The sequence below is a fragment of the Melozone crissalis genome, unplaced genomic scaffold (assembly GCF_028551555.1).
Source record: "Melozone crissalis strain CALT ecotype California unplaced genomic scaffold, PUWL_Pcris_2 ptg000073l_1, whole genome shotgun sequence".
NCBI lineage: Eukaryota > Metazoa > Chordata > Aves > Passeriformes > Passerellidae > Melozone > Melozone crissalis.
In genome coordinates, this window is record NW_026535850.1 from 6,275,991 (window position 1) to 6,299,394 (window position 23,404).

At 53.1% G+C, this 23,404-nt stretch overlaps 1 protein-coding gene across 1 annotated transcript; it reads right to left on the reverse strand.

The window, feature by feature from the left end:
• Positions 1-10,187: 10,187 nt before the first annotated feature.
• LOC128946049 (olfactory receptor 14J1-like) lies at positions 10,188-22,823 on the reverse strand (the record flags this gene model as incomplete). The annotated part of the gene is made up of 3 exons (XM_054289980.1): positions 10,188-10,271; positions 10,927-11,058; positions 22,371-22,823. Coding segments are annotated over 3 exons (669 nt in total), but the record flags the coding sequence as incomplete, so codon positions are not given.
• Between the last annotated feature and the right edge of the window lie 581 nt (positions 22,824-23,404).

A 23,404-nucleotide genomic window follows, 5' to 3' on the forward strand; every position in this document is an offset into this window, starting at 1 on the left:
GAATTAAATACACAGAGATATAAGAGAATAAAAATACTTTGGGAGTTAAGTTAGCTGAGAAATACAACTCCTTGCAAAATACAGAGTATGTAGAAGTTGATGAGAGAAACATGCAAACTATGGAAAAAGAGAAGTTAAGCAATAACATTAGACAGAGAAACTGAGTTTTGATAAAATCATTAAATAGCAGACCATTAATGCCTGTGTTTGAAAGCCCGTTTCAGGTACTCTTCATTACTAATTCGACTGTGCAGACCAAAAGAAAAAGGTTGGACTCACATCGCTCTCACCCCCTGGCGTTGGACCAGGATTCAACATCAGGTTTTTTTCCCTCTGGCATTCTGGCATTGGACCGGACTCCACCCCTTTCTCCTTCTGGCATTGGGCCAGACTCCCAGTTTTTCCATCTGGCATTGGGCCAGAGTCCACACCATTCTCACCTCCGGGCACTGGACAAGGATTCATCTGCTTCACAAGCTAAATCACCTGAGTATACTGTGGTAAAAGGACCAAAAGATTTAAAGTTGACTCTCAGAAGGAAGAGTCAAATAGACTGAACTGTGTGGAAAAAATTGGTATCAGGAGTTCTAATATTGCTTAAAATGTTTCAAAACTGTTCTGTGTAAACTATGTTGGTAAAAAGTTTAAGACTGTAAATAAGTAATTCTGGTTAAGTTCCCCAATTTATTTCTAAAGACTCCAGGTTAATCCTCTACAGAACACTCCTCTGGGAGGGGAAACCAAAATTGGTAGGGAACAGACCAAGAGAGGTTTAACCAGAGAAGCGGGTAGAAGGGACTCTAAAGAGCTTGGAAGCTTCTCCTCAGTAAAATTCCCCAAGAGGCAAGGCCGGGTGGGCAGGCTGTGCAAGATGACCCATACCGGACTCTTGGGAAGGGTAGTACTGATGGCTCTGATTGCTGGTGGTGCTCTGGGGAGCCCAGGAGAGCCATGCAGTGAGTGCTACTGACCCCTCTATGAGGAGGAAGTGAGCTCTTTGTCGAGAGTCCACATCAGTTCTGACCCTGATCGTGTTAACCTCTCCCAATTAGTCCTTTATCAGAAAAATAAGAGAGTGTATTGGAGAGCATACAATACTGCCACTTTTAGGCAGCCACTCCTAGGAGAGTGCCCTATAGGGGAAGCCTGGTTGTGTTTTGAATGTGATGCTGCTGAAACAAGCTCAGCAGAACTAGTAAAAAGCAAAGAAATGGTGAAAATGGTAAGAAAAATTGTTTGTTACAAGTATTTATATGAGTGTACTGGAAAGGAGATAAACCCCTTTTGGAACACATTTCAGGGGAGCCCAAAACCCCTAGGTTTGATCTCGTCTGGCAACTGCATTGCTAGAGTGATAAAACCAATTTTCTTATTACCCAAAGGAACTGGATCAAGTTTGGGAGTTCCTATATATAATGATTTGGGAGAAAATAAACAGAACCGAGAAAGTGAAATACAAATTGAGAAAATCCAAAATTGTAAAAGCCAAATTCGGACCCCAATATCTATGTTAAACAAATTAATCCAGCTCCAGGCAGTATTAAAAATAAAGAATTCAATTATTAGGAACATTTCAAACGAAATAAAAAGATTAGCATGTGTAAATAATGAAGAACAAACTCCTACACTTGATTCCAGTGGGTGGGAGAACCTGGAGATTTTCAAAAAAGATGTATGGGAAAAGGTAGTTTTTCTCACTGTGTGTGTACTTGGAAGATTGCTTTTTTTACTATGCTTAGTTATCTGTCTTAGTAGAATAGTACTTGCCGGGCAGACCAACCTGAAGAAACCAAGGAAAGTAACAAAGTTAAGTAACCATGATTACCAAAGTGCACAAGAGATTTATAATAGATTCAAAACAAAAAAATTGTGAGTTGATGCAAGCTTAGAATTTAAGCTCGATCAAAGAAAAAGAGGAGGGACTGTTATGAACAAAATTCGGGTAATATTTTTTTTGTGAGAAAAAGTTACAAAAAAGCAGCCAGACCACGGGTAGCTGCTGAAGTTCTTCGTTTTGTTATTGTAATCATGAGTCCTTGTGGCTAATCGCTCCTTTTGTATCAGCAGAGCCTCGCCCGAGGCTAAGTTGTACCTTTCCCAGAAGGGTGGGAACCTTCCCGAACAGTAGAAGAGACCTGAGAAGGTGAGGGGGGCTATGCAAAGTGACTCCAAGACCACAATGCAGCATGGATCCCCCCGCTGTACGGAGAAAACCCCAAAACAACGAGCCACCTAAGAATTGAGAGACTGGAGTGATGTCTGGACGTGAGGAGCCGAATGCTGAGCCTGCAGAGATGCAGAACACCTTCGGAGCCTCTCGCCCTGACCAAGAGAGACGACCCCGGCGGTGAGACCAGGCCGACTGAGCCGGCAAAAGTACCATCTGACGGGATCAGCAGGCCCTAAAGGCTCCCACGAGGACGTGATCCCCAGCTCTGCCCCTAGTGGACAGAGCTGTGCATATCCTCCTCCTCTGAGTCGCCCGGGAAGACGACGGAGACTGCAGACCCGTCGAGCCACCCAATCCTGAGCTGATCACTTTTAATAAAGGCATTAAAAAGGAGAAGAAGTCTCCTAGCCCTTTGTTTATTTCATTCATGACCCTTCCCCCTTGAGATCTTTAGGGTGAAAGATGGAATCAGTCACTTCAATGGGTTATCTTGGTAGAGGAATTTTACACCTAACTGTAGTCATTAATTAAATAATTCCTATGTATATAATACCCTGTGCTGGTTTAGCCATTGCTCTGAGGAGTGGGCTAGGAATGCTTATTTGTGGGATGGAAAGCCAGGAGCAGGCCTACTTTCTGGTGAATAATTTGAAAGCTGGAACTGTGATCCCCATATTTTTCCTATAAATGCTGCAGACTCTGACCCACCTTTTTGTGCTTGCACAGCTTGGAGGGCTGTGTGTACCAGGTCACTTGAGAGCCACCAATACAAGCCAGGGAAATGTTGGCATTTCCAAAGAACTGAGAGAGGGCTGGGACACAGCAGCACTGATCTTTGGGAAAAATAACCCACTAACCCTGCCTGCCCTGGCGAAACTGTGTCAAAAATCTGGACTAATCTTTGGTGACAAATGGCCTGGAAAGTGGGAAAGGAGAGAGCTCATGCTCTTTTGTAAGAATAAAGATGAATTTATTCTTGATTAGGAAAGACAGCAAGTGGAGACACTTCCAGCTGCATGGACATTGTCTTGACATTGGCTGTTAAATGCCTAATGATGACAGTTAGCGTGAATTAGCTACTGAATATGTTTTATTGTGTTTTGTGGTCCCCAGGGCAGACATGCCAGAGACTTTTAAAGAGAATGAAAACAGAGAAGAGGAGGCCTCCATACAGATAATTTTGAATTTGTAATGTCTGGTTATTAATGGTATTGAACAGTCAAAAAGCCACATGTGGCTCCCATATAGTACATGTTAAGCCTCAGCATGTTCTGTCTTCATAAATAAAAGCTTGGGAAAGTGGATGGATCCCAAAATGACAGGCAGAAACCTACCTGTACACAGGAATTGGTTTTGTTTTTTTTTTTTCATTTTCCAGGCTGAAAAGTGGGGTAATGTTTTTGGGAAGCTATTGAGCTGGCAGCTCTTCCCATCCCTTTCCCAGGATGCCAATGCAGGGTCCAATTTTCATTGCTGAAGTCAGTGTGAGTTTTTTCTCAATATGTTTGATCATCAGAAATTCAGATACAAGGGAAAAAAAAAGTCATCAGAACTCAGCAGGATCCAATTTTCCATCCCTGCATTTCAATTTGACAACAATAGTCTATAAAAAAAATGCAAATATGAATTTTGCTGTGGACAGGAAGGAGGGAGGATGCTGAGAGCTCTCGTGTTGTTTGATCACTTTAAAGCCTTTCCTGCAGAAACTGAAATGGTGACATTCTGCTTGAAATGTGCTGGGTGCAGTAAATCTTCAGCTTGGAGCAGCCGCCCCCAGACCTTTATGTCTATCTACTTAAATTCAAATACAGGATTTTTTATTTTTTGTGTGGCTCATCTGTGGATTCACCCTGAGTGCTTCTGGTTTAACCATCCGGTTTAGGGAAAGAAGAACCAGAGAGATTCCAGCTCTTTCCCCCAGTCCAGCCTTTTCTGTCCTGTGATGTTAATGAGCAACAATGCTTCATGAGGGTTTTTCACAAGCTATTGCTGCTCAAAAAAAAAAAGGCCCAAGGATGCCTTTTATTGTCTCCTCATTGTGAAGCTCAGAACACGACAGTAAAATTGAATGATTTAACAAGCTGCTTTCTTACTGCCCTCTCTGCCCTTGTTCTCTTCACTGAAGCTTTCAGGTTGTGAACCATTCCAGAGAAACACCCAAGCATCCCAAATCTTCAAATCCCAAAGCAAAATGGGCTGGTTGGCACCTCCTGCCCAACACCTCCCCAGCTCTTCCACCACCAGTTTGTAAATTCCCATTGGAACCAGCAGGTGATGCTGAAGCAGAAAACATGGAGTTCATTCTGCCTTCTATTAGGCTTTTCTTTTCCTCCCATATAAAATTCACAAGTGAGGAAAAAATCCTGTGATCCTGGTGGGGTATTTAGAAACATAAGAGAGAAATGCTGGCATGCAGCACGTGGCTTTGTTCTCACTGTCTGCTCAGCTCTTCCATCCCCGAAAGTGGGTCCAGCTTTTATAGGCCAAAAGAGCAAGTCCAAGTGACTCAATGATATTTTTAGCCCAGAAAGCCCTGCAGCTGATGGCACACTTCACAACCAGCAGGGGACACAGCTAGGCCAAAGCCCAGACCTCTGCTGGGAGCCATATCTCCTCAAATACCCTTCAGACAAACCTCCATGCAAGTCAGTTGGGAAAGTTTCTTCAAATTCCCAGCAATTGGGAAAATCCGAGGTCGTCCACCCGCTCATAGATGAGGTCTCCAAATGATCCATTTCTGGCATATAACTACACAGGGTTATGTGAAAGATTCTAAAGGAGCTGCTCTGGAGTCAAAGAGCCCCTGTCATCTCTTTGTAGCTAAATCACAATTTCGGGAGTTGAAGGAGTTTGGAACGAGCTAGACAGCAGACCTCTGAGCGTTTTAGATTATGTGGTTTATGTTTCTTATTTTCTACACAGACAGGAAGGGTGAGTTGTGCTCACATCTACACCACATGGCTCAGAAGGTAACAAGACTTCAAGTTACAGAATATTTAAATGATTTATTAGCCAATAAAACATTGCCAACAAAGATATGTATGTTTCTGACCCAATCCTTCAGTATTTCATGCCATGGACTCATGCTACAGTGTAAGGTTTCTCAGCCAATCATGTTCTGACACACAAACCTACAGCCCTGCATCCTAAGCTTCTTGTTTACGGTTGCAACTACTTTTATTTTTTCTATACCTTAAACTCTAAAATGCTAAACTTTCCTCCACTTAGCTTAAGGTGTCTCTGTTTTATACTATGAATCCACATTCTCGCTTCTACCACCTAAATTTGGAAGCCCTTTCCAAGGTCTCCGATCAAATCCTGTGTTTAATTCTAAGCTTTGCTGACAAGACCAAAGATCTGAGATTTCCCTGCATTTGGGTTTCCAACAACACTGATGCTGTTAGTTCCAGAGTGCCCAGGATCCCTCTTGCAAGTCAACTCTGGCAGGAACAAGGCGGGCAGCTGCCGGGGGGCTGCTTGTGGCCTCTGCCAGCCCATTGCTCAGGGGGCTTGCCAGCGCCCCAGCCCCTCAGGGGCTGCCCCAGCCCGGCCAAGCTGCCCGGCAGCAGCACCGCAGCCCCACAGCAGCTGCAGAGCAGCCCCATCCAGAGGCACCTGGGAGCCCTCAGCAATCCAGCCAGAAGCACACGGGCAGGAGGATACAGAGGGTGGCTCCTTCCTGGCACAGGGCTTGTGGCCATCTCCAGGCACCGCTCTGGCAGGGATCCCTGCAGCCCCGGCCCCTGCCCACCTGCTCTGTCACCAGCACAAAGGCTTCAGCAGAGCCACCACAGGACAAGGGGCTTCTGGCCATTTTCCCTTGACCACTGCATGCCTGGGCAGCTTGCTGAGCCGGGGTACCCTTCTCCCCCTCTTCCCCTATGCCCTGCAGACCCTGGGTAGCAAAAGAAAGCTCCTGGGAGTCTGTGTATTATAACACACCCTATATTCATATACTAAAGAAAAAAAAACAAAAAGAAGAAAAGAACAATCTTAAAGAAATGGAAAATTCCAGCTGGCTCAGGTGGCCCCAGCAGACAGAGCCTCTGGCATCAGGTCTCTGCAGAGCTGCAGCAGCGCAGCCAGCCGAGCCCTGACAGACGAGGCCGTGTCCTCCATGCCCTGCGGAGCTGATCTTGCAGCCTCTGGAAGAGGGAATATCGCTCACTCTGCAGTGACTGGAGGACATACAGTGTTTCTAGTGCCACGTCCGACACGGCACTGCTGATGTCCTCTGTCAGCGGTTCAAGGGCTGCAAGAGAGAGGGACAGAGCCATGGTCAGATCCCGGATCTGCGGGGAGCCAAGAAGAGCCCCCTGCCAGGGCCATCCCAGCCGGCTCTAGCCATGGCCAGGAGGGAGCAGGGACCAAGGGCACCGGCCCGAAGCTGCTGGCCACGAATCCCCAAGGTGGCCCTGAAATCTCTGTGTGCTCTGCCCACGCCGCCCCATGTCCGCACAAGGAGAAGAGCCCTCTGCAGCCAGGGCAGGGTTTGCAGCTCCCCCGGCAGCCCCCGCTGTCAGCCCGCTGCCCTCACTCACTCACCAGTGCAGATCAGCTGCAGCTCTTGCTGCTGCCCCCTCAGGTGCCGCCCGGCCATGCCTGTGAACATAGAGCCTGTCACAGCCCCAGCGGCACAGCTCCCTGCCAGCGGTGCTGCCGGCGCTGTGGCCACACGGGCTGCTGGCCGGGCAGAGCTCAGCCCGGGCCCTTGCCGCACGCTGCCGCCCCAGGGCACGGCTGTCAGAGGGCGGCAGCAGCAACGCCCAGGCCAGGCGGGGCTCCACGGCGCCGGGCCGGGCTGGCGCTGCCGGGGCAGCAGGCGGGGCCGGGGCCGAGCTGCGGCGGGCCGGGGCTCGGGACTCACCCATGAACCTGACGGCCGCCTCTCGCAGGGACTCCTGTGGGCTCTCCACGTAGCACAGGGCCCGGCGCACGTGCTCGGCCGCTTGGCTCCTGTCCTCTGCCAGCTGCAGAGAGCGGCAGGAGGGAAGGGTTGGCGCGGGCTCAGCCCCTGGGCCGGGCGCTGCCTGCGCCCATCGCCGGCCACGCCTGCCCGCCCAGCCCTGAGGCGCGGCCAGCAGCCGCTGGCCAAGGGCTCCCGAGGGGAGGGGGCAGAGGGCCGGCTGCTGCCCGGGGAGCCGCGGAGCCGCCCCGCAGCCCCGCCGGGCCGGGGCTCCATGGGCACCCGACTCAGGCCCACGGGAGCCTGGAGAAGAGCCCGCGCGGCCTCTGCGTGCAGCGCCGGTCAGGGGCACAGCTGCCCGCCCTGCACACTGAGCACCGCGCTCAGGGGGCTTCTCCGGGCTGAGGCTGGGGCTCGCAGGCTGTTCTTACCAGACACTCGCTGAACTTCCACACATTCTGCCTCTTCACAGCAGCAGCAGCAGCGCAGGGGGCGCCAGCCCGGCCCAGCCGGGGCTCCCAGCCAGGATCAGCAGAAGCGCCGGCCCCTTCCCGCCTGCTCCTGCCTCAGCTCCCAAGGGCTTTTTCCAGCTCAATTCGGGAGCAGAGCAGCCAGCACCTACACACAGCCCTGACTACTCAGGGCCCGCCTGTGCTGCCCTGAGCCAGCCCTCAGGGGATGAAAGGATCGGGTTCCAGCGCTGTTTTCAGCGCTCCTTTACTCACCCTGAGCTGACAGCAGGAGGCTGCTGCTGCCTCTGCCTTGGCAATTGGAGATCACGGCTGCTCTTGGCCCTCTTGTGCTTGCCACCTGAATTTTATCAGTACAACTGCACTTCCCTCTTTCAATCACTGCTGCCCACTGTGCTTTTGTGATGGTGAACTCAGTGTTTTTGTCACAGGCATCATGATTAGCAGAGACTGAAATGCTCACAAGTCCTTGAGTATTAAGTCGAGGGGAATGAAAGCCTCACAGATCACATTTGCAGCACTCAAACACAGCCCTGCTGCTGGTGCTGTTTAAATGCAATCAACTTACAGAGACCATCATAGAAATTGCCTCTGGAGTTGCCAATCAAATGAAAAAATCTATCAGGGGAAAATACAGAACTTGGCTGCCTTCATTGCTTCCTCCGAGCAGCAGAAAATGGAGATGCCCAGAGGTATTTTGCACTGCTGCTGATCCCACTTGGAGCCCAGCGCTCTGCAGAGTCCCAGCGGGAACCCGAGCCCAGCCCCGGGAGCTCCCAGAGTGTCCTGGAGATTCTCTCTGCATTCGGTCAGGCTTGCATTCCCCAGCAAGTCCCCAACAAAACCTCCTGTTCTCTAGGGTTAGAACAGGCACAATGAAAAACTCAGCAATGGCACAACTCCCCAGCTCACAAGGAAAAGAAAGGACAAGTTGTCAAGGAATCCATACATTTGTCTTGCTTTGCTGCAGAAGTCGTGCTGCACTCACAGTGTGGAAAGCTAAGAGAAGCTGCAGTTGAGGGCACATCTTGTGACAGAAGCTGCACCTCGTTCTCCAGGAAAGGTTCTTGAAAAGGGCAGACAGGAGTGTGGAGAAGATTCCTAGACAATTGAAACAGCTTTCCAGAAGTGAAATGAAAATGGGAAGGAACAATCCAGTATGTTTTCCTCTATTTATTTCTATTCTCCCCTGTTCCATGTTGCACTGCTTCTCCATGCCATGAACTCCAAATGCATCTCACCTCTCAGATGGATGCCTTAGCGAGTTTTAGCCACTGTAATATTCCATGAGCTACACCCAGTTTGCCTTGCCCTGGTTTTGTTGGAAAGCAATGCTGGAGCCATCAGTGCAGCGCTTGGGTCGGCACGAATCCTGCAGGCAGGGAATGTGCCCTGCCAGTGTCTGAGCCTCAGCAGGGACAATGCACAGCAGCGAGCGAGGGATTTGCTGTGCCCTGTGCAGGAGTCAGGACTCTGGATCTGGGCTCAGCACGGCGAAGTTCCCGTGTTTGGACAGACTCAGGGGCTGCCCCGAGGGCAGCGAACGGGAGAGTGCCTGGCTGGGAGAGGCCCCAGCAGAGGAGGGGATCTTGTCCCTCCTCGAGGCCCTTTAAGGCTCTCCAGGCCCCTTTGAAGTGAAGGTTTTCTCTTTTGAGGGTTTTTTGGGGAAATCCCACCACTTCAAGGGTGTTTTTTTCATTCCGATTTTAGGGTGTTTGTGGGGCCGCAGCCACACAAGCCCCTTTCAAGGGGGGATCATGACAGCTTTCATTGGCATTTTTATGGGGCCCCCACTCCAAGGCCCTGTAGGGGATGTTTTGCCTCCCAGGGTGATTTTTGGGGTTCTCTCTACCATCGCCGCTTTAGGGCCCCCACTATGGTCGGGTCCCACTATAATTCTCCTAGAAAGGGCAACACCACTCCCATTGATTCTGACAGTGGAGCCCGGGAGGGGGAGTTGGAGATCCTGGGAATGTTGGGGGTCCCAGGGAGGTTTGGGGGTCCTGGGAGGGTTTGGGGGTACCTGGGTGATGGTGACTCTGTGCTGGGTATAAACTGTTGTGAGGGGTTCCTGGTGGGGTTTTGTGTATACCGGGGATCTTGGGGCGTCATGGTGGATTTTTGGGGGTTCCCAAGGGGGGCTTTCTGGGGTCCAACGGGGGGATTAGGCGATGCCAAGAGGAATCCAAGGCTGTTTTGGGATACCTGCCGGTGACAGAGATGGGGATCCCATGCCAGGTATGAACCTTCTCAGGTTGACCTGGAAAGGTGTTGGGACATCCTGTGTGAATTTTGATCTCCTGAGAGGGTTTGGGGGGGTCTGTATGGGGTTTTGCAGTCTTGGGGAGCTTTTGGAGAGCCCAGGGATGGTTTTGGGGTCCCAGGGAGGTTGGTTTGTTCCACGGGGTTTGGGGTTCCCTGGAGGTTTTGGGGGTTTTGGGGGTACCTTGGCAATGCTGGTGACAGAGCTGGGACCCCGTGCTGGGAATGAGCCCCCTCACTGAGCACAGGCAGCATCAGTGAGTTCAGGGGGATCCTGGGGGCCCGGGGAGTCACCCCAACCCCCAGGGGACCCCAAATGCAAAGGGACCCCCGAACTCCCCTCAGCGCTGGATCTGCTGCAGGCAAGGGGCACCAGCACTCAGCCCCCAGCCCCCACCACCACAGGGGGGCTGTAGAAGAAATCTGGGGGGGCACGGATAGGTCGGGGGGGACCCCCAAAGTCCTGGGAATGGGGGAACACAGGGGAACTCCCAGGAATCCCCATGTGCGGCTTATGGGGGACCCAGGAGGAGTTGGGGGGGGCTGGGTGGGACATGGGGGACCCCCAGAAGTCTTGGGAGGGGGGAAGAACAGGGTGATCCCCAGGAAGGGTTTTGGAGGGAAGCAGATTGGAGCCTCCAGACGCCAAATCCGATGAGGAGAACAACGCCGATGGCAGTGCGGACAGACACAGGGAGCACCAGGGTGAGATTCCCGCTGGATTCCGGCTCTGGGAAGCACGGCATGGTGAGGTGGGGAGGGGAACCCAAAGGGAGGAATAGGGGTTCAGGGGGTCTCTGGGTCAAAGAAAAGGGGGCTCTGGGGGCTGGGAGAGGGGGGATTGCCGCAAGGGGCTGCGGGGATTGTTGGTGCCGGATAAGGGGGCGCAGGGTGGAACCCATGCCCGGGAATGGGGGTGCGGGGGGATGGCGGCGCCAAAGAAATGGGGGTTCAGGGGCCCCTCAGTGCTCCGGAACGGGCGACCCCAGAGTCCCGGTGCCGGGGGTCCCCCTCAGCTCTCGCCGCCCCCCGGGCCCCAGGAGCGCCCCCAACCCCAGCGCTGGAGCCATCGCGCTGCTCTGCTGCGGCCCCGCCCCCTTAGCCGCCTCCGGCCCCACCATTGGCGCCGCTCTTTGCTGTCTGCCAATGGCGACCCACGTCTTTGGTGGCGTCACTGGTCCCTGGGCGAAGGGAGGCCTGGGGGTGAGGTGCCCCGGCTGGCCGGGAATGGGGTCCGGGGGATCCAGGGGCTGCCAGAGGAGGATACCCGGGAAAGGGGGTGCAGGGGGTGTCGGGGCAGGATAAGGGGGTGCAGGGGGTCCGGCAGCTGTTGAAGGAGATGCGGGGGGGTCCCAGTGCCCAGGAATGGGTATTCAAGGGGGTCCCCGGGGGGCTCCCCAAGGCCCCTGCCGGGGGGCAGCAGGAGTTGGCTCAGGAGCTCTGGGCAGAGCAAATGGGGTGACCCTGGCTTGGGGGGGACACTGGGGACTCACACACGCCCCCGGGGGGAACACGACCCCCGGGGACCCCCCCTCACCTTGTCCCGCAGGGGAGGCCGAGCCCCAGCCCGGGCAGACGAAGCCCCCGAGCCCCGGCAGCATCTTGGGGGGCCGTGCGGGGCCGGGAGGGGCAGGATCCGGAAAACGGCGGCGGCTGCCGGGGGCCGCGGGTGCCTGGGAACCGCGAACGCGGCGGCGGCGTCTGTGACAGCAGCGCGGCCTCAGCTGCCTGAGAACGCGGCCCTGGCTGGGTGTGCGCAGCCTGGGCTCCTGCAGGCGGCTGCACCGGGCGATTCGCCAGGTGAATTGTTCACGGGGCATTGGCCTGCGCAGAGAATTCCTAAAGGTGCAGAGCATTGGCCTCTGCAAAGTTCCTACACCTGCAGAGCATTGGCCTCTGCGAAGATTTCATCAACGTGCAGAGCATTGGCTTCTGCAAAAGGTTCACGAATTTCCTTTGAAGGTAAGGATTGACTCAAGTTGAACTTCTTGGTTTTGTCTCATCTGCACTCTGAGAGAGAATGACAAAGGGAAATACAGGATGGGATAGTGCCCGTCCTCTGGTGCAGCAGTTTAGTGGTTTGCCCAGCTGAGTGGATGAACAATATATGCTCTACTGATTGTGCTTTTTTTTTGCACTGAATAAATGCAACATTTTCTAAATGTACTGGTCTATACATTTTCCCGATAGTGATTGCTTAAACTACTTAAATGTGAACAAGTTCTGTTCAAGTTTCAGTGGGTTGTTATCATCTGGTTATTAAAATTATTGGGGAGATGCCTCTGAATTGCTGCAGCAGCCTGGCTGCCCTCAGCTGACATTCTGGCCAGAAGCCTTGTGAGCACATTAGAGAACCCACACAATAGGAATTCCATTCTTGGGGAGGGAAAGTGTTTCCCGTTGTCAGGTTGAACAAAGCTCCTGGTCTTGTATAATTCCTGGGATGGCACATCCACTTCTCTGGAGAAACAGTTTCAATTTTGTTCCACTCTCATCACTGTAAAATATTTCCTCCTTCTAACAAATGTAAATCCCACCTCATTCACTTCAGACATATTGACCCTTGTTCTGCCACTGCAAGATTTGGGAGAAAATACCTTTGACCGCTGTTTTTCCATTTTCACAAACCTTGGAGAGGACCCAGACATGTCCCAAGATGGGGTTTGGAGGCCTCATTACATAACCAGCAGGTAGAGGCTGCAGGCTCTGGGCTCAGTGGGGTGGACACGTAGGACAGAACAGGAGTAGCCTGGCAGGGGCTGAAGGGTGGTTTCAGAGAGGCTGGAGCTTTTCTTCCTGGAGGGTAGAGGCATGAGAAGGAAATAATGGCACCAAGGGCAGGTGGGCAGGCCAAGCCTGGGCAGCAGCAGAAAGGAATTTCCCTCCCAGGGCAGGGCTGTGGTGCAGCACGTCCCCAGCAGGAGCCTGGAGCAGCCCCAGGCTCTGTGTGGGCAGGCAGAGGCAGGCAGGAGGCAGAGCTGTCAGCAAAGGAAGGGCCCAGCCAGGTAGGGCAGCCGGGGGATGCCGACAGCCTGCAGGGACAGAGGCGCAGGGCAGGGACACCGTGGGACAGCCTGGGCTGCACAGGGCACAGGGATGGGCAGCAGCTGCAAGACAGCCCTGCCAGAGCCGCCTTGGGCAGCACTTTGGCCATGGCCAGGAGGGGACAAGTGACCCTTGCAGGGCTGGGGCCTCATTGCCTCCTTGTCCCTGCTCAGCAGCCTGGCAGGGGCCGCCCCATGCTCCTGCCCTTGGCATTGCACATCCCCACATGCCAGTGCCCATCCCGGGAAGAGCCCTGAGCAAGGAGAGAGGGACAGGATCTGCCTGGCCAGGGGCTGGGGCTCAGCCCTTGGCCCTTTGCATTCCTCAAACACATCCAGCTTTGCTCAGCACAGAGACACGTTTTCCTTGCTTGTCCCTGCCTGTCATGAGTGCTTCCAGGGTTCTGCTCTACCTGGAACCTGGGGACATTTTCTCAGTCCTGTCCCTCAGTGGGACCCAATAAATCTTCTAGCAAATTCAGTGTTTCAATTAAACTTTGAGTGCTTGAGAAGTTTTTAAACACACTCTGAGGGACTGAGTCTGATACAAAGAGCAGCAAAGCCCCAGAGGCTCATTAAAGTCCCTGTGCTGTGTCTGTGCTGCTGAGCTGGGCCGGGCTCCTGGCCCAGAGGCAGCTCCTGGCAAGGGCAGCGCTGCAGAGAGACAGCTCTGGCCAGGAGCAGCTCCTGTGCACAGCCCAGCAGGGCTGGGGCACTGCCAGGGCCCCTCAGGGACACCAGCAGGGCACAGACAGAGCTCACAGGGGCTCAGCACTGGCAGGGGCTGTGGGATGGCCCTGAGGGGGCTGTGTCACAGCAGCACCTCTGGGGCTGTGTCACAGAGGCACAGAGCAGCTGGGATGTCAGCAAGGGGCTGTGTGACAGCACAGAGTGGGCTGTGTGAGGTCACAGATTGGGCTGTAACATCACAGAGTTTGTTGTGTGAGGCCACTGAGCAGCTACAGCGTCATAGAGGGGACTGTGTGACATCACAGAACAGGCTGTGAGACCATGGCATGGCTGCATGACATCATAGAGCTGGCAGTGAGGTCAAAGTAAGTGCTGTGACCTTACAGAGTGTCAGTATGACATCACAGAGAGGGTTTTGTGACATCACTGAGGAGGGTTGTTGCATCACAGAGCTGGCTGTGACATCAGGGAGTGGGCTGTGACAACACTGGGTGGCTGTGTAACATCATAGAGCAGGCTGTGACATCACAGTAGAGATTGTGAAATCATAGAGTGACTTTCTGACATCACAGAGACTTCTGTGACATCACAGAGCAGAGCTGTATCACATCACAGTGTGGCATCTCAGAGTTGGCTCTGGGACATCACAGGGGCTGTGTGACTTTACAGGGGCTGTGTGACATCACAAGGATCTGTGTGACATCACAGGGATCTGTGTGACATCACACAGGCTGTATGACATCACAGTGCCTGTGTGACATCACAGGGGCTGTGTGACATCACAAGAATCTGTGTGACATCACAGGGGCTGTGTGACATCACAGGGGCTGTGTGACATCACAGGGATCTGTGTGACATCACAGGGGCAGTGTGACATCACAGAGATGGCTATGTGACTTCACAGGGGCAGTGTGACATCACAGGGGCTGTGTGACATCACAGGGGCAGTGTGACATCACAGGAGCTGTGTAAGGTCCCTGGGGAGGTCACTCTGCCCCGGCCCCCCTCACAGCTCCCCCCAGAGCAGTCCAACCCTGCTCGTGCACAGCGGGGTCCCCTGTCCCCCCGGGTCTCCCCGCCCCCGGCCCCGCAGCCTCCCCCAGAGGATGTTCCATGAGATCGACCCCAGAGCCTGACACGGGGATGGGGGCTGGGGCCCTGGGGGTGGCACAGGGGGACAGGACCCCCCGGCAGCGTCCCCGTGTCCCCCAGGGCCAGAGCCTGGGCCAGGGCTCCTTCACCCTGCTACCAACGAGGCCATGAGAGCACTGAAAAAATCCCCAGCAAGGGAGCAGCAGAAACCAGACTGAATATTAAGGGACAGCAGCACAAGGTTCCTTGGAAAGAGTCACTCTGCTCCTGACTGGACACTTCAGGCACAACAAGGAAACAAAGCAACAACAAAACCAAACAGAATCCAAACAATCAAACCAGAAATTTACTGAGAACTGGGGCTTTCATTCCTAAGGAAAAGAACTGTCCTTCTTATCTAGGTGCCCATGGCCAGAATTGGGATTTCACCTCCAGTATTCCTTATTGTGACAGAGTGGAGGAGTTTCTTGGCTCAAGACATTTCATGTGTGGGGAGTGTTGCAGTGTGTTGCAATTTCCTGTTTTAAACTTCCCAGCCCCTTCCCAGGTGTGGCAATATCTCTCTTCCCCTTCCCCTTCCCCCTCGCCCCCTGCTGGGCTGTCAATCAGTCTTAACATTCCAGCAAGGCCATTGTGTGGTTGGTCAGGTTCAAAAGATGCCCCTGTGCCCAGAGGTCATTGGTCTGTCTGGGTGTCATCATTCCCTGAGACCCTGCCCCTCCCACCTGGTTGGTGGCTCACCTGTCCCTTCCCTCCCCCTCCCCCCAAAGCTTAAAAAGTCACTCAGGCCATGCGGTCGGGATTCTGTTTGAGCTGTTACCTGAGATTCAGACGTCTGTGACCATGGAATAAACTCTTGACATTAACCCTCCGGCAGAATCTGTCTCCTTTTCCTCCTCACCTTAGCCTGAAGCCTTCCCACCTGAGGCAAACTGACTTTCTACAAGCCTGGACTTGTTTCGGTGCTCAGCTGCACCATCCAGCCAGCCAAAAGTGTCTCTGAGGTGAAACACCACAGTTGCCGCCTTTGGCCCAGGAGCAGGGGTCAGACAAGCCCAGGCACAATCTACCTGGTAATATTGGGATCTTATTCCAATAGGGGAGGAAGGGGCAGGTCCAGCCCTGCCCTGCCCTGGAACCCCAGCCCTGCCTGGCCCTGGAACCCCAGCCCTGCTCTGCCCTGGAACCCCAATGCCCCCAGAGCCTCTATCCCAGCCCAGCAGTGTCTGCCAGTCCCTGGCACAGCACAGGCAATGCTCCACAGCTACCTCTGCAGCCCAAGCTCAGCTCCTGAGGGATCAAATGACCCACAGTCCCACCTGGGGAAAGGGCCCAGGATGACCAAGGGGAATTGAAGGCTGACCACAAGGCAAGCACACATCTTGACCCTACCTCCTCTTGGAATTTCCATCTAAACACTACTGGAATCCAGGAGTTGGTACCTCTGTGTATGCTCCTCTGTATCCTGTTTGCCTCTCTCTCTTTCTATCCTTTTCTTCTATTTCGGTCCTTTTGCAAATTTGAGTAAGGTAAAATTCAAATAGCTTAGAGTTTGTGAAGTTGAATGGGCCAAGTCAGTGCTTTAAGAAGTGTTCTGTGTTGATTGAATGTCATATTAAATCTTTTGCCAAAAATTCTCTGATTTTCCAAAGTTACCAGTAAAGACTGTTTTGTTGTTTTAAGCTCCTGAGGATCTCTTGTTGGTATTTCTCCAGGAAGTCCAATTCAGAATACAGAAACAATTGTAATTCCTTTTAAATATCTCCTTGACAGAGTTTTCTACTGGATGGCAGTCAGGGCTTGTGTGTCCTGCTTGGCCCAGCCCAGGCAGGGCTTTCCCAGCCCCATTCCACACTCCATTGCCCAGCTGGAGCCACTGGTGCCTCTGAGTTGTGCTGCCCCAGCCCCAGGGACGCTCTCCTTGTCTGCCCATTCCCCCATGGTCTCTGGGCAGGCATGGCCTCAGTGGGGGCTGCTGACATCCTCAGCACCTTGGAGGCTGCTGCTGAATTTTCCTGCTCCAGAGGCTTGTTCAGCCTTCAGCTCTTCAGGAATTCAGCGTCTCAGGGCTCATTAACATTCAGAACAGCTAAACAAGCCAAGCCTCGGGGAATAATTTGATTTCAATTTTCAAATGATTTGTGGTTAATTAGACAGATCTCAGTAGTATATCCAAAGTGAATGCAATATATTTAAAAAGACAGTGACAAAACATGATTTTTAAGTCCTGTTTAGGTTTTTTCCCTGTTAATTCATTGATATGTGCAATCTCCAATTGACACTGAATCCAAGTGCTGCTTGAAAGGCTTGTTCAGCCTTCAGCTCTTCAGTGCAGGAATTCAGTGTCCCTGGACTCATTAACATTCAGAACACCTTAACAAGCCAAATCTCTGGGGATAATTTGATTTCAGTTTCCAAATCTTGTGTGGTTAATAAGAGAGATTTCAGAATTGCATTCAACTGAATGTGTTCTATTTAAAAAGACAGTGAGAAAACATTTTTTAGGTCCTGTTTAATTTTTTTTCCCCTGTTCATAAATTGATATATGCAATTTCCATTTGACACTGAATCCAAGTACCTCCTCATGCAGTTTGACTGGGTATGAAAATCAAGACCTTTCATGGCTGGCAATCAATCAGACTCTGTCCCTACCCCCACCCCACCATTTTCCCCATCCAAGGCTGGCACTCAGAGCAGCCTTGTGCAAATCTGAGCTCCCTCCAGCCCACACTGGACCTAGCCAACAGACCACAGTTGAGCAGGATATAACTTCATAAAAATTACACCATTAAAATAACAATCACACAATTACAAACTCTTCCCTGAGCTATGTGCAATGTCCCAGCGTGTCTGATGAGTCCACTGTTCACAAGTGATTTGCATACTAAAATTAATTTTTGACTAACGTGGTTTTGTGATAGATATAAACACAATTAAGTTCTTGTATCAGGATTCTTGTCCTGGACTGAGGACAGAACAGCTCAAACAATTCCTGATTTGCAAATCTATCAGTGGTGGATGGAAAAGGGATGTCAGGCTGCTCTTGGTGTTGACGAAATGCTGAAACCAGCCTGACTCATTTCATCTGCTCATGCCATGGCTGATCTCCCCTCTTTCCCCTTCCACCCATCGGCTTTTGTCTCCCCCCAGCCCCCTGTGAAGAGCCTGGCTCTGTGTTCTCCATCCCCTCCGGGCTGGCACTGCCAGGCTGGGATGAGGAGCCCCTCAGCCTTCCCTGCTCCAGGCTGGACCAGCCCAGCTCCCTCAGCCTCTGCTCACAGCCCAGGGGCTCCAGCCCCACCTTGGAGGCCCTTCCCAGACCCTGCTCCAGCTGCCAGACATCTTTCCTGCCCTGGGCAACCCAACCCAGGCCACAGTGACCTGGATAATCCCCGTCCTTGATGTCCTGGTCACACAGCCCTGGCCCCTTGTCCCCATGTCAGGCTCTGGGGTGGATCCTGTGGAACATCCTTTGGTGGAGGCTGTGGCTCCAGGTGGGCCAGGGGGATCCCAGGGACAGGGACCCTGCTGGGCATGGACAGCATTGGAGTTGTTGGGAGAAACTGTGAGGGGGAGCTGGGGCAGAGTGACCAACCCAGTGACCTGACCCAGCCCCTCTGGGATGTCACACAGCCCCTCTGGGATGTCACAGTCCCTCTGGGATGTCACAGCCCATTCTCCAATGTCACACAGCTGGTCTCTGATGTCACACCAGAGTCTGTGATGCCATAGTCTGCACTGTGATGTCAGACCTCTGCCCTGTGATGTCACAGCTGAATCTCTGATGTCACAAAGGCAGACTATGATGCCATGGATGCTCAATGACCTCACCTAACCCACTCTGTGATGTCATAGCCCACTCTGTGACCACATGGTACCAGATGATAAATTGTCTTCACCAGGTGAGTTCACACCTGGAGCTTGTTCTCCACAACCCCAGGCCTGTGGAAACCACACAGTGCCCATTGTGTGAGAAGGGGAACTGGAAGTTCAGCAGCCTCAGTGTCCTGCCAGCTCAGCCAGGCCCACGGGAACATTGGGGTCCACGAGCACCAGGGACCACCAGGAGAGGAGAATGCATGGGTAAAGGGGAGGGGAAATATATTAATGATTTTGGGGAAATGATTATCATATGTATTTTTAGTCCAGGACAATCAATGAATATGTATGCAAAATACAGAATATAAACAGAAACTTTCCTGTACTCAGCATGCACAGCTTTGGGAGGAGCTCTCCCCCGTGCATCCAGCTGAATAAAGAATGCTGCTTCTTAATGCTACATTGGGGTTAAGGAATTTTCTGTTTTACTAAATTTTTGGTAACACTCCCACTGCCAAGGAAAGCTCTGTCTGCTGCTGTTCACAAACAGAGAAGGGCTGGAGGCAGATGTGGGGCTCAGAGGCTGCCTGGGGCACAGTGACCATGAAATAATGAAGTGTTCAATGTTCTGTGAAAGAGGGAGGGGCAGCAACAAAGCTTCTTCACTGGAAATAGGGAGGGCAGACTTTGGCCTGTTTAGGCTCCAGTTTTGGGGAATACCTAATCAGGTACTGATTGCTTTAAGGGAAACAGCCCTTAAAAACAAAGGGGTCCTGGAAGGACGGACACATTTCAAGAAAGTAATCATAAGGGGGAAGAAGCAGCCTGTCCCAGTGTGGCAGAAGATGAGCTAGTGAGGAAAATGACTGGCCTGGCTGCCCATGGAGCTTTTCTGGAGACTCAGGGGTGGAAAAAGGACCAGCAACTCAGGAAGTCTTTTAGGGGTCATACAGAAAGAAAAGCTGAGAGTTGAAAACTCTATTAAAACTTAACCTGGAGGGTTCTGCAAAAAGAATAAAAATGTTTTTATAAAAAAAAATAGCAAAAAGGAGGAGTAGGAGAACCTCTACTCTTTATTGGATGCAGTGGAGAATATAGTAAGTAAAGATAAGGAAAAGGCTGAGCTACTTTACCCCTATTTTGTTTCAATTTTCAATATTTGGAGAGGATATCCTCAGGACAAGTGTTGTCCTGAGCTGGTAGATGGGCACAGGGAGCAGAACAGCCCCTGGAATCCAGGAGGAAGCAATGGGTGACCTGCTGAGCCACTCAGATGCTCACAGGTGAATGGGATCAGACAGGATCCATCCTAGGGCAATGAGGGAGCTGTGGATGAGCTCCCCAGGCTGCTCTCCATCATTCACCATCAGTGCTGGCTCAGCAGGGAGCTCCCAGAGCACTGGAGGTGCCAGTGTGAGCCCATCCCCAAGAAGGGCTGGAAGGAGGATCTGGGGACCTCCAGGCCTGTCAGCCTGACCTGGGTGCCCAGCAAGGTTATGGAACAGATCACCTTGAGTGCCATCACAGGGCACCCACAGGATGGCTGAGGGTTCAGAGCCAACCAGCGTGGATTTCAATATCTGCACTGATGATCAGCATAAGGGGATTGGGTCCAGCATCAGCAAATTTGCAGATGACACCAAGCTGAGTGTGAGTGTGGATCTGCTGGAGGGTAGGAGGGCTCTGCAAAGGGCCCTGGACAGAGTGGATCCTGAGAACAAATCCAGCAAGGTGAGGTTGAACAAGTCCAAGTGCCGGGTCCTGCACTTTGTCCACAACAACCCCTGCAGTGCTACAGGCTGGGGACAGAGTGGCTGGACAGCAGCCAGGCAGAAAGGGACCTGCAGGGACTGATGGACAGCAGGCTGGACATGAGCCAGCAGTGTGCCCAGGTGGGCAAGAAGGCCAATGGCTCCTGGCCTGGATCAGGAATGGTGTGGCCAGCAGGAGCAGGGCAGGGATTCTTCCCCTGTGCTCAGCACTGCTTGGGCAGCACCTTGAGTGCTGTGTCCAGTTCTGGAGCCCCCCAGGAAGGACATGGAGGGGCTGGAGCATGTCCAGAGAAGGGCAACAAGGCTGGTGAGGGGTCTGGAGCACAAGTCCTGTGAGGAGTGGCTGAGAGAGCTGGGGTTGTTTATCCTGGAGATGAGGAGGCTCAGGGGAGACAAGGCACTGTCAGGGCACAAGTTGGACTTGATGATCTCCATGGCCTGTTCCATCCTTGCTGATTCTGTGACTCTCTGAAGCCACCCTTGGAGCAGTTGCAGGATGAGCCCTGGGCCTCCTCTTTAGAAGCTCCAGCAGCCCCTGGCCCCTCAGCTTCTCCTGCCAGCCCCAAAGCCCATCCTGTCAGTCCTGCAGAGCCTCTGCAGCTCCTCCTCACTGCCCAGAACAGGGAGCCCCAGAGCCAGACACAGCAGCCCAGATGTGCCCTCCTGGCCTGGGGTGCCTCTGGCAAGGGATCAGCACCAGGCACTGCAGGAGCCTGCAGACAATTCCTGCAGCACTTGTAGGATGATCCTGCTGCCCAAGGGACGTTCCCATGGGGCCAAGTCAGGAACTGCAATGGGGAGTGGGGCCAGAGAGGGAAGGGCAAACAGGGATGGGCTGTTTGCAGGGGAGGGAACAGGGGTGGGCAATGGGAAGAAATTTGTACCAGTGAAGAGTAAAGAAATCAAAGGTGAAGCCAAGGAAATGCTCAGGGCAGTTTGGGGGTGGCTGCCAGGCAGCCCTGGCTCTGAGCAACAGCATCTGCAGTGGGACAGGAAACTCCCAGCTGATGGGAACAAACTTTCTGGCTGACTGCAGAGGCCAGGACAAAGCTGAGTGGTTTCCCTGGTGTCCCCCAGCCCTTGCTGGCCCCAGGGGCTGATGGCATTTGTGCTCCCTCAGGTTCATGTCCCCACACCAACAGCATGGGGGTGCTCCTGCCTGCTCTGTGCAATGCAAACAGGAGCTCCTGAGCCAGTGCTGCCATGTCTGTGCCTGCAAGGATGGGGCACCTGTGTGAGCTGGGGGAGAGGCCAGGGCTGCAGAGGGGGGATGTTGTTGGCAGCTCCATGAGGACGCTCTGGGACGCTGCCCTGGGCTGTGCAGCGCACTGGGGATGGATCAGGCCCTGCTCTGCTACTCCTTCCCCTCTGTCCCAGGGCCCTTGCAGAGCCCCAGCCATGCTGTTTGCCCCCAGCCTGCCCACGGCCAGCCTGGGGCTGCTCACGGGGCTTTTCTGTGCTCAGCATTGGCCTGGGCGTGTTCTTGAGAGAGCCTGGGCAAGGAGCCTGGAGCCCCCAGGCCCTGGCCTGAGGCGTCAGCGCTGCCCCAGCAGTGCCCATGGCCTGTCCCTGCTGCAGCCCCGGCACTGCCACCCCCAGGGCTGTGCCCAGCCCCAAGAGCACTCAGGCCCTACAGCAACACCAGGGCCACCAGGGCAGCGGGGCAGGGCCATGGCAGCAGCACTGGCAACACCAAGTGCTGCTGCTGCTGCTGGGCACAGCTGCTGGGCCAGCCCTGATCTGCCCCCAGCTCTGCACACAGACATTGCTGCTGCAGCTCCAGAGAAGGCAACAAAACGGCATCTCTGCAGAAAACCTTGTTGGGAGAGATCATCATTTCATTTAAAGGCACCAACAGCACAGCCCCTCATTGCCACAGTCTGTGGCCACAGGGATGGTAGAGAGGAACAAAATGACCACTCAACAAACAATGACATTTCTTTTTGGACAATAAGAAAAAAGTAAAACAAAGGTAAAGAAACTCTAAAATGAAGTCAACAAGAAGTAGCAAAGATGACTTTGATTGCAAGTTATTTGCAGATATTGCCCAGCAGTTTAATGTTTTTGAAAGCATGCAGTCACCAGTCTCCACACCGCAGCCTTGAACTCCTGGTTCCTCAGGCTGTAGATGAGGGGGTTCAGGGCTGGAGGCACCACAGAGTACAGGGCCACATCCAGGGATGGGGAGGACATGGAGGGGGGCTTCAGGTAGGCAAATGTGCAAGTGCTGATGAACAGGGAGACGACAGCCAGGTGAGGGAGGCAGGTGGAAAAGGCTTTGTGCCGTCCCTGCTCAGAGGGGATCCTCAGCACGACCCTGAAGATCTGCACATAGGAGAAAACAATGAACACAAAACAGTCAAGTGCTAAACAGGCATTGACAGCAAAGAGTCCAACTTCCCTGAGGAGGGATTTGGAGCAAGAGAGCTTGAGGATCTGTGGGATTTCACAGAAGAACTGGCCCAGGGCATTGCCATGGCACAGGGGCAGGGAAAATGTATTGGCTGTGTGCAGCAGAGCATTGAGAAAGGCACTGGCCCAGGCAGCTGCGGCCATGTGGGCACAAGCTCTGCTGCCCAGGAGGGTCCCATAGTGCAGGGGTTTGCAGATGGACACGTAGCGGTCGTTGCACATGACGGTCAGGAGATAAAACTCTGTTGAAATGAAGAACAGAAAGAAAAAGAGCAGAGCAGCACATCCTGAGTAGGAGATGTTCCTGCCATCCCAGAGGGAATTGTGCATGGCTTTGGGGACAGTGGTGCGGATCATGCCCAGGTCACTGAGGGCCAGGTTGAGCAGGAAGAAGAACATGGGCGTGTGCAGGTGGTGGCCGCAGGCTACGGCGCTGATGATGAGGTCGTTGCCCAGGAGGGCAGCCAGGGAGATGCCCAGCAAGAGGCAGAAGTGTAGGAGCTGCAGCTGTCCCGTGTCTGCCAATGCCAGCAGGATGAAGTGGCTGATGGAGCTGCTGTTGGACATTTGCTGTGGCAGCACATGGGCACCTGTTCATGGAGAAAGGGACAGTGACGAGTCAGAGGAGATATCTGTAACCAAAATCAAAGGCATTTCCCATACACCCTCCACTGTAACATACACAGACACTGTTTTGTGTTTAAGAGTTGTGAGGTTTTCTTTTTGAGCTCCCCCCCTGTCTGTCCTGCTCTTCAATATCAGATACA